The 10,281-nt window shown below is 64.1% G+C and overlaps 1 protein-coding gene across 1 annotated transcript; it reads left to right on the top strand.

The window, feature by feature from the left end:
- The first annotated feature begins 329 nt into the window (after nucleotides 1-329).
- On the top strand, nucleotides 330-9,991 carry CLCF1 (cardiotrophin like cytokine factor 1). The gene is made up of 3 exons (XM_044259814.1): nucleotides 330-540; nucleotides 6,604-6,770; nucleotides 8,559-9,991. Exons 1-3 carry the CDS (start codon nucleotides 525-527, stop codon nucleotides 9,051-9,053), a joined length of 678 nt encoding a protein of 225 aa, XP_044115749.1. The 5' UTR covers nucleotides 330-524; the 3' UTR covers nucleotides 9,054-9,991.
- The last annotated feature ends 290 nt before the right edge of the window (nucleotides 9,992-10,281 follow it).

Genomic DNA, 10,281 nt, shown 5'->3' with positions numbered 1-10,281 from the left:
AGGGGAGGGAAGGTTAGAGATGAGGAGTCGGAGGTAGCGTGAGCGCAGGGACCCCGCACCCCAGGTCGACGCCGTCGGAGAAGAAAAGGAGCGGGCGACTCACTCCCCCAGCCCGGGGAGTCTGCAGACGGACTGATGCCCTCCCCGCCCCCTCCCCCAGGAGGCCCAGGGTGGTACCGCCGCAGCCTCGCCTCACCTCACCCCTCCTCGGTGTTGTGGGAGGGAGAGGAGCCCCAGAAGCCCTCCCTTCCCTCCTCCCCCCTCCTCCCCCCACCCCGGGGAGGGCCGCTACAATTTGTGGTTACAGCTTTACACGTCAGAAAAAAAAAAAAAAAAAAAAAAAAAGTTTGCAGAATGTCCCACACCGAAAAAAAAAAAAAAAAAATCCGAAACCGAGCGAAAAAAACCTGCGAGTGGGCCTGGCGGATGGGATTATTAAAGCTTCGCCGGAGCCGCGGCTCGCCCTCCCACTCCGCCAGCCTCCGGGAGAGGAGCCGCGCCCGGCCGGCCCGGCCCCCAGCCCCATGGACCTCCGAGCAGGTAGGAGCCCGGCGTCCGAGGCCCCGGCCCCCGCCCCCGCCCGGGAGCCGCGAGATCCGGTTCCCGTGCCTCCCCCGGGAGCCCCGAGCCGGGGCCGGGCTGGGGAGCCGGGAGCCACCCCCGCCAGCAGGGCTCGGGCCGGGGGAGGCACGGCCGGGCGCCCTCGAGAGGGGCCGGGCGGGGACGCGGCATTCCTCAAGTCCGCTCGGCGGGGCCAGGAGGTGGCCGGGAGCGCGGCGGGGAGCCCGCGCGACCCGCCGGCCGGGGGAAGCCGGCAACCTGGAGCCCCTGCGGGACGGGGTCCCGGGGATCCCGGCGGAAAGAGCCCCGCGCGAAAGTCGGGGAGAGCGAGTCCGAGGCGGGGAGCGGGCTTGCGGGAGGGGGACGCGGCGCGCGGGGAGGAGGGGGCCGGGGAGGAAGAGGGGAGAAGGGCGGGGAGCCCGAGGCCGGGCCGGCGGGAGGCGAGGGGGAGGCCGACACCTCGGGCCCGCCGCGCTCCCTCCCCGGCCCGCCGGGAGGGGAGGGCGGGAAGGAGGGCGGGCGAGAGGAGGGGAGGGCGGAGGGCAGAGCCGAGCCCGGCTGGGCCGGGCCGGGCCGGGCTGCGGGACCCGCGGCTTCCTCGCTGCGCGCCGCGCGGCCGGAGCCCACCATGCTGCCCGCGGCCGGGGAGCCGGCGGCAGGTAGGGGCCGGGCGGCGGGGCGGGCGGCAGCGGCAGCGAGTCCCCGGTCCCGCCCGCCGTGGCCTGGGAGTGATTAGTGCGGGGGACGGGCGCAGCTCGGCCGGACCCGGCGGGAGAAAGTCCGTCGCCGGCCGGGCAGCGGCGGCAGCGGCCGCTCGGCCCCGGCGGCCCGCGGCAGGGCGGGCGGGCCGAGCGGGGAGTTGACGCGCGGGAAAGGGCAGCGGCCCGCCGGAGCCCCGAGCCCCGCGCCCCCGGACCCCGCCCCCGCCCCCGCCGCCGGGAAGGGAGCGACCGGGCGGGAGCGGGCCGGGGGCGGGGCCGGGGGCGCCGAGGCCACACAGGGGGAAGGCGCCGCCGCCGCCGCGGGGAGGGGGCCGGGAGCGAGAGGTCACCGCCGAGGGGGAGGGCCCGCGAGCGGCCGCCGCCGCCAAGTTCTCCGGCCGGGCCCCTGGAGGGAGACCCCAGGTCCCTCGGGCCTCGCCAGAGTCCCCTCATCTCTGTCCTCCCCACCTTCCTTCCCAGCGACTCCACACTGCGCTCCAGAAGCCCCCACTCCCCCAGACCCCCCCCCACTCCCACGGGACCCCGTCCCAGTTTCCCCCAGCGCCCGGCCAGGCCCTCCCGGCTGAGGTAGGAGGGAGCTGCCAGGAGGGGTGGGAAGGCTGGAGGTCCCCAGCCTTGGAGACAGAGGCTGTGGGTGAGGGCGCTGGACGCACACCTCTGTCGGGCACTCTCTGGCCCTGACCTTGAGCCTGAGGGAGGGACACCTCCGGCCTTTCACAGCCCCCACAGACCCCGTTTCCGGCTCTGAGCACCCGCTACCCCTCCCTCGGGACACCGGGACACATTCCTGCGACAGACCAGCTAGCACCCCCCTCACACGCCTCGCGGTTTTCATCTGCTGCCCTCACTGACCTGGAGCCACACTCTCAGGTGGGGGGCGGCGAGAGAACTGGCACCGGGCGCCGGCCGCAAGAGTCGCCTAGCTGCCCCCGCACCCCAGCCTCTCGTCCAGACCCGTGTAATGGCTCCCTCTCCCCTCCACAGAGCCCCGCACTCCTGCCCCGTTCACACTTGTGCACACTGCCGGGCCACACCGGCCACGGCTAGGGACACTTCACATTCCTCTCCACAATCCAATCCCACCTGCCTCTTCACACCCCCGCTCCCTCCCTGCCCCTCCCACCCCTCTGAATAACAACAGCCTCTCAAACTCCCCCACACTCCTGGGACCGTTTCCTTCTCTTGGTCCCCCTGTCTGGCTCTCAGTGGACTGCCCGGCTGTACCCACCCGCAGGCCCCCACCTGGGCCCCGCCGCCCCCGCATGATCCTGCTCCCCCTGGGGACAGCCGGGGACCTCTTGTAGCACCGTCCAGAACCCTCTCACTCCGACAGCGACTCCTGTATCCACGCTGCCTTCCCAAAGCAGGGCGGCTGGCCCACCTGTCTGCTTCTTACCCTGGGCCTCAGTTTCTTCTTCTGTCATTGAGGCTGGAGGAGAAGGGCAGGGAGGGTGCTGCTGAAGGGGACAGCAGACATGGGGCCCCACGTGGCTCTGTTCAGAGCGACTTAAGTGTGCACAGCGCAGCCCTCGCGGGAGCCCAGTCACCTGGTGGGTTGGTGGCAAATCTCCGGGATCCTGACTTCTGGGCCTATGTGGACTCGCGCCCTAAGCACTTCTCAGTGACCTGGGGCAGAGGGAACCAAGGAGAGGATGGAAGGGAGAAGAGCCAGGGGAAGGCAGCCCCCCCCCCACCCAGGACAAGTCAAGATGGGGTGCTTCTGGGGGCCTCTCCCTGAGGAGGCTGGTCAGGAGGAGCCCCCGAGGGCCATGTCCTAGAGTTCAGTGCCCGGATCTCACACTGCACTGGACATGACACCCTTTAAACCATTCCTTCCCCCAATTCCCCTCATCAGATCGCTCCAAGGTCACTGCGGAAGCTGGTCCAGGGCTGGCCTGAGGGCAGAGCCTTTCTGGCTCCCACATTTTTCAGCACCTCTGCAGCTCTGCGATGCCTGCCCAGCTCCTACATTTTCGGCTCGTAGCTCTTAAGCAGCCATCCTAGGTGCAAAGTCTCCTGGCTGATTTGTCCTACCCACCCTGGCCGCCTGGGGCCCATCTGCCCCACTGAGCCCCCCATCATCACTGAATGAGGTCAGCCTGGAGGACACAGGCCAGGGATCAAGGGGCAGCTGGCTAGAAACCCGCGTACCGGGCTCTGCCTGCCTGTGCAGCCGTGTCAGGGTGGCCGTGCGCTTGCGTGGGCTGAGTGTGTGTGTGTGTGTTCATGAGGGGGGCCTAGGTTCCCAGGGCCCAGGGATCTGGATGGAATTAGGGGCCGCCCGGGAGGGGGCCAGGATGGGGGGTGGGGGGCTCCAGCAGGAAACGTGAGCTGCACTCATTAGCCCCTCACGTGCTCTGCCGGATTTATAAACACAGGGGAAGATGGGATGTAAACAATCAGTGGGCAGCAGCCAGAGGCAGAGCTGGGGGGGGGGGTGGTTGGGCTAGGGGCCAGGACCGGGGGAGGGGGCCCAGGACCCAGCCCCCAGTGGCCGGGTCCACCTGCACAACATGAGCCTGGCGAGAAGGACGGAGGAGGGCTCCGGGATGCCCACCCAGTTCTCCCTCCTGGGGATGCAGGCTAGCTGCCCCAGGTCCCGCTGCTCACAACTAAACCACAGGTGTTCTGTGCCCCAGATGGCTCTCCGTTTGCTGCCTGAGATCCAGGGACGTCTTGCCCAGAGCAGAAGCCGTTGTACTAGAGAGGAGAGCCCTGTCCCCTTTCACCTCTCCGAGCCTCTCCTCCCTCTAGGCACCTGAGACTCCTTCCTTCTTTCTGGCTCTCTCCATGGGTCGGTCAGTCCGATCCTGCTGCTCCTTCCCCTGCCCCCACCCCCCAGCCTGCAGTGACACAGTTACCTCAGAACTGAAATATTCCTGGAAACACCGGCCTCGTCTGGTTAATTTCATGAGCCGTTTTTCTGCCCAGATGACTTAGCTCTTGTTTATCCAAAGGCTTCTCCCCCGGCTGTCCCTGTGCAGGGAGCCAGTTATCCCCAGGGATGTCCCACAGGGCCCAGAAGGGGAGGGGAAAACAAGGCCCAGAGTTGGGGTCCTGACCCTGTGATCCTTTCCCCACCCCCTCCATGGCCAGAAGGGCTGCCCCAAGCAGTGTGGGGGACAGAGGTGAGCCCAGCTCCCAATCCGGGTTTCAGCTGGGACCCTCAGCATCACCGCTAACTCAAGGCTGGAAGGGCCACTGCCCACCTCGGCAGGTATCCAACCTCCGAAACGAAACCCATATTATACCCCTAGAATCTTGGGGGTCACTCGGCTAGATAATCCAGGCTGAGGGTAGCCCCAGGCTTTGTGCAGAGGAGGAAGGCCTGGAATTCTCTTGGGATGTGAGGCATGATGAATGGAGCTAAGCTTGGAAAGGCAGAATGAGGGAAGGAGCACCAGGAGGGAAGCCACGGGATGCAGATGGGGACAAGGACAGGCGGCTAGTCACGTGCCTGATCCTGCTCTCTGTCTACACACACACACACACACACACACACACACACACACACGCATGCTCTCAAACCAAGAGGCCCTCGTTCCCAGGGGCAGGGTCTCAGACCAGTGCTCTCCCCCACCCTGCCCATTCCCATGCTCTATCCATGAAGTCGCCAGCCAAGCGCCTGGAAAAGGGAAGACTGATGGGCAGGGCCACTGCAGAAGTCCCCGCCTGACCTTTACACCCTTGTCAGAGACATTCTATACAGTCTGAGTCTTAAACCCTCTCTAAAACTCTGACCCAGCATTACGGCTCACTCCAGACTCCCCCTAACTCTAAGTACAGTCAAACTGTCAAACGCATATCCAACCCATTTCTGACTGTCACAGCAACAACATATGTCATCGTGAAATTCTGCAGAAAATAGAAAGCAGAAGAAACTACTCATGATCTCACACCTACCCAAGCTTCAAACCCTCACCGGCCCTCTCTTCGAGACATGCCATGTGTAACCCCAGCCGACGTCTGAATGAACACATTCACAGACCTTGGCCCCAGCGAATCCTGTGCCTGTCCAAACCTAACCACATCCCCCAGCCGGACTCAAACCTCAACCACACTCAGTCAGCCAAATCCCAGTAAACTAACCTGAAACTTTAAAAGTAACCCAGTCCTTAAACCTAACCCAGCCCAATGCCAATTATAGTCTAACCCTAATCGCCTTTACCCAGTCCCCATGCCCACGGCATCCTGGCCTCGTTCTCTTCACCGTGGACCTCAGCTAAAAGCTGGGAAAGTCGTGTCTCCTGCCGCCTATGTCTGTCCTCACAGACCCGACCCCTGGGCTCAAGACCCTCTGGTGTCCCAAGATGTCCAGACTCTTCAGCATGGTTGGCTGACAAACCAAACCCAACAAACACAGCCTATTCCCTCTCCTCCTCCCTTTCCAAACCCCCGCCCCTCCCCCTCTTCTCCGCAGGCTGATCAAAGGACCCCATCCAGGGGGCGCCTGGGTGGCTCAGCCCGTTAAGCATCCAACTCTTGATTTTGGCTCAGGTCAGGATGTTGGGGTCCTGGGATGGAGCCCCCAGTCAGGCTCCATGCTTAGTGGGGGCGTCTGCTTCCCCTCTCCCTCTGCCCCTACCCCGCATGCGCTCACATCTCTCTCTCTCTCTCTCTCTCTCTCTCTCTGAAATAAATAAATAAATCTTCAAAAACAAACAACAGACTCATTCAGGTCAAACTCTTCGCCATCCAACCTCCTAGATAAGAACGGGGCAGACCTGGGCCCTGGGTCAGTCCACACCCAGGAATCCACTAGAATGTACCCCCAGCTATAGGAGGCAGCCCTGTGTCCTTCGGCCTGCCGTTGGTGATCTAACCTTACCCCTTGCCTCCTATGGCTTGGCTTGGACTTGTCTCAGCCTCTCTCGGGCCCTTCCCAGGACTGACTGCTCCGGGCTGGCAGTGGGCACATGTGCTGTTCCCCACCCCCTCAGCTCCAGCGGGATGGGGAGGCTGGGGGAGGCGGCTGAACCCAGGAACACTGGTTCACAGACCCTAGGCCTGGCCCCGTCCCTCCGTGTATACATACACGTGTGTCGGCGTAGATCCGGCGACCCTTAGCTGACACGCCAGTATGCTGGGAGATACACACACCGCGGCCAAGTCCTGGTCCTTGTTCACACACATGCCCCTGTGCACACACACCCTGGCCAGGAACGCTCCCCTACTCCATGGCCCCTGCCTCCCATCTGGCGGCCCACCCTCTCCACCCCCCTCCAAGCCCAAGGTGGGGACACACACCTGAGGGCCTGCCAGCCGTATCTTCCGCGGGGCCCGGGCCTGCGCTCACGCCTCACGCCCCTCCCGTCCACAGGGGACTCGTGGGGGCTGCTAGCCTGCCTGTGCACTGTGCTCTGGCACCTCCCCGCAGTGCCAGCCCTCAACCGCACAGGGGACCCAGGGCCTGGTCCCTCCATCCAGAAAACCTATGACCTCACCCGCTACCTGGAGCACCAACTCCGCAGCTTGGCTGGGACCTACGTGAGTACCGGGGTGACGGCAGGGTGTGGGAGTGGTCCCAGTGAGCAGCAACGACCAGGGGGCCCTCTGGCTCCAAACGGTCCCCATGTCTGGCCTATCTCCTGCCCTTCCCTCTTCGGTGCCCCCCTCTTCCCCATCCCTGGCCCCAGGACTAGGCATGTGGGCAGGCCTCGCACCCGCCTTGGCCCATTGCCCCACTGGCTGCCCGCCCAGCCGCCCGCCTCCCCCTGGGGGCCGGGGAAGTCTCTTCTGTTTACACCGTGTTGTGGTGTCTCTTGCACGGGCGGGGCTGGGTGGGGATGGAGGGGCCCCACCTCCCATGCCTGTGTTCCAGCTCGCCTCTGCCCCAGACCTGGGGCCCTGCTGCTCTGGACCCATGGGCCTCCCTTCTGTCTGCCTCTCCCATCCTAGCTGGGCCTCCTAGGGGGGACTTGGGGGAAGGGGGCCGAGGGGAAGCCAGGCCAGTAGTGGCAGGAGGTTCGGGGTGTGGATGGAAGTTGTGCCATAAGGATTTGGGGGCGGTCCAGAGGTGTTCCGAGAGCCCAGGAGAGAAGGGAAGAGGGTCAGAGTTGCCGAGGACCATGGGGAACCAGCCCCCTCTTCCCGTGTTCCTCTTCCACATCCCAGACCCTACTCTGGAGCCAGGGAAGGGAAGGGGAGGAGGGTGGGGGGGGAGCTGGCTCCAGCCCCAGGATACACCGAGGAAATTAGTTTGTCTCTGTGCTTGTCAGCGTGTGAACCTCCCCCTGGGCCCTTGCCTATCCCAGGCCTCGCCCCTCTCTGCTCCCTTTCTCTCTGGCTGCAGCGTCCCCCTCAGCCCTTTCCCTGGGCCCCAGGCCTCTCCCTTGAGGGTTGGCAAAGCTGTGTCCTCGTCCCCCGCCTGCCTCCTATACCCTTCCTCCAGCCGAACTCTTGAGACTGCCTCAGTTTCTTCCTTGTGCAGCCCTGCTCCTGGGAGCCCTGTCTTGGGGGACTGAGGGCTTCATGAGTACCGTCTATCCCTGGCCCTTCTGCTGGTGGGACCAGGCATGTCTGGAGGCAAATGGAGCTCTGATTCCCACGGGCCCCTCTGCCTTCCCACCCGCTCCTCCCTCCCCCTGGCCAAAAACCTTTGCTTGACTCTGCTACCCCCTCTAGCTCCCGACCCTTTTTCTCTCCTGGCTTTCACTGCCAAATTTCTCGAAGGAGTGGTCTACACCCTCTGCCTCCGCTTCCTCTCCACCCACTCACTCCTTAACCCCCTGCAATCTGGCCTCCAGGCCACTGAAGCGGCTCTCTCCAAGGTCGTCAGGCACCTCCTTCTGGCCGAACCCAACAGAATTTTCTAGGGCTCATTCTCCTTGATCTCTGTTTTGCAGCCACGCTGTCGAGCTCTGCTGCCTTCTGAACTCTTCTTGGCTCTACACTCTTCTGGTCCACCTTCCACCTCTGCGGCCTGGCCTCCTGTGTCCTCCTGGCTCCTCTTCCTCTCTGCCCTGCCCCATGGGGGGCCGCTCCCAAGGCTTTGCACACACAGCCCATCAGCACACCCTCCCTGACTAGCTCCTGCAAGGTTTTCTCTTTCTACACCTCTTCGTGGGAGAGTTCATCACCCCCACTGCCTCAGCTGTCACCTCCACGCAAATGACACCCCCGGAGAAGCTTGGGGAGGCCCTGGAGCAGAGAGGGGCCTGGTGTGCAGACGGGTGTCTGGGGACCCAGGACACAGCGGCTCTGGGGGCAGGTATCTCCTGATGGCCGCTGGCTGCTCGGCCCTCCTCCTTTCCCATCGCCCTCTCCTTTCCACAGCTGAACTACCTGGGCCCCCCTTTCAACGAGCCTGACTTCAACCCGCCTCGCCTGGGGGCAGAGACCCTGCCCAGGGCCACCGTCAACCTGGACGTGTGGCGGAGCCTCAACGACAAACTGCGGCTGACCCAGAACTATGAGGCCTACAGCCACCTGCTGTGCTACCTGCGCGGCCTCAACCGCCAGGCCGCCACGGCCGAGCTGCGCCGCAGCCTGGCCCACTTCTGCACCAGCCTCCAGGGCCTGCTGGGCAGCATCGCGGGCGTCATGGCGGCCCTGGGCTATCCGCTGCCCCAGCCTCTGCCGGGCACTGAGCCCACCGGGGCCCCTGGCCCTGCCCACAGCGACTTCCTCCGGAAGATGGACGACTTCTGGCTGCTCAAGGAGCTGCAGACCTGGCTGTGGCGTTCAGCCAAGGACTTCAACCGGCTCAAGAAGAAGATGCAGCCTCCTGCGGCGGCGGTCACCCTGCACCTGGAGGCCCACGGCTTCTGACCTCTCCCCTCTCGCCTCCTCCTCTAAGCCCTGCTCCCGCTCGGGGAGGGAGGAACCTGTGCACCAACCCTTGCTGAGCCAGGAGACCGAAGCCAGGAGGCTCTGGCCCTCTCCGGACTTGGAAGGGGGTGCGATGCAGTAAGGCCTGTCCCCTCCCGCTTCCCAAAGTCGTGCAGGTCTGGGGAAGAGGTCCGAGAGCTCCTGTCCCGTTGCCACAGGAAGGAGTGCTCGCCCGAGCAGAGGGGTGCCAGCTGGTGCAAGGGCTCTCACAGCTTCCTGCGTCCTGCCCAGCAGGTGCCGGTGCCACACGGCCCCTCTCGAGTGGCACTTCCGGGAAGCGTGCCTGTAGGGCAGGGAGGGGGGCCACCACGGCCCCTGTGTTTCTGGGGTGAAGCCCTCCGGCTGCCCCGCTCTTCTTCGATAGGTGTTGCTCCCCTCTCCCCAAATAACTCGCTACACCCCATTCAGGAAACGCACACAGTGGCAAGTCCAAACAGGGAGAAACGGGATTTAAAGGTGGAAGAGGCAGGGTCTGCGTTGGAGGTCAGACTGAAAGCATAGGGCCAGGGACAGACCGGACCCAGGGGTCGCCAAGGCAGTCGGTGGCACAGGATGGCAGCCAAAAGGACCTTGCTTTGCATCTGGTCGCGGGCATCACGGTGCCTCCTCCCCACCCCCTTTCCGGGCTGGCTGTGGGTTGCCCAGGCTGGGGAAGGCAACCAGAGCCACCTTCGCAGGGTTCCCTGAAAGTTTACATTGCAGTAGCATTGCAGGGTGCGGGGGGCAGCCCCCCCCCCGGGCCCTGCCCCCAGCCTCACCTACTCATGACTCTAAGTTTGTTGTATTAATATTTATTTATTTGGAGATGTTATTTATTAGATGATATTTATTGCAAAATTTCTATTCTTGTATTAACGAATAAAATGCTTGCCCCAGGACTTCGTCTCTCCTGGTCTTTCCCCTCCCAGGCTCCCACGCGCCCACAGGCTCGGAGTCTGCCAGTCCAAGGGTTGGCTCGGAGAGGCAAAGAGCTTGGGGAAGAGGCTCTGCCCGGTCCATAGGGAGGGTGTGTGCACAGCGCACTCTGCCCCTCTACCCACGGCGTGTCCTTCAGTCCTTCCAACATCCGGTCTCCCCCTCCCGGCCTTTGCTCAGCCCGCCTCACCTCTCGAGATTACTTTAAGGGTCTCAGAGGTCTGTCTGCCTGCAATGCTGTCCACCTGTCCCT

This window comes from Neovison vison, chromosome 7, assembly GCF_020171115.1.
Source record: "Neovison vison isolate M4711 chromosome 7, ASM_NN_V1, whole genome shotgun sequence".
Classification (NCBI taxonomy): Eukaryota; Metazoa; Chordata; class Mammalia; order Carnivora; family Mustelidae; genus Neogale; species Neogale vison.
This window is presented reverse-complemented; position numbering and strand designations above follow the sequence as displayed.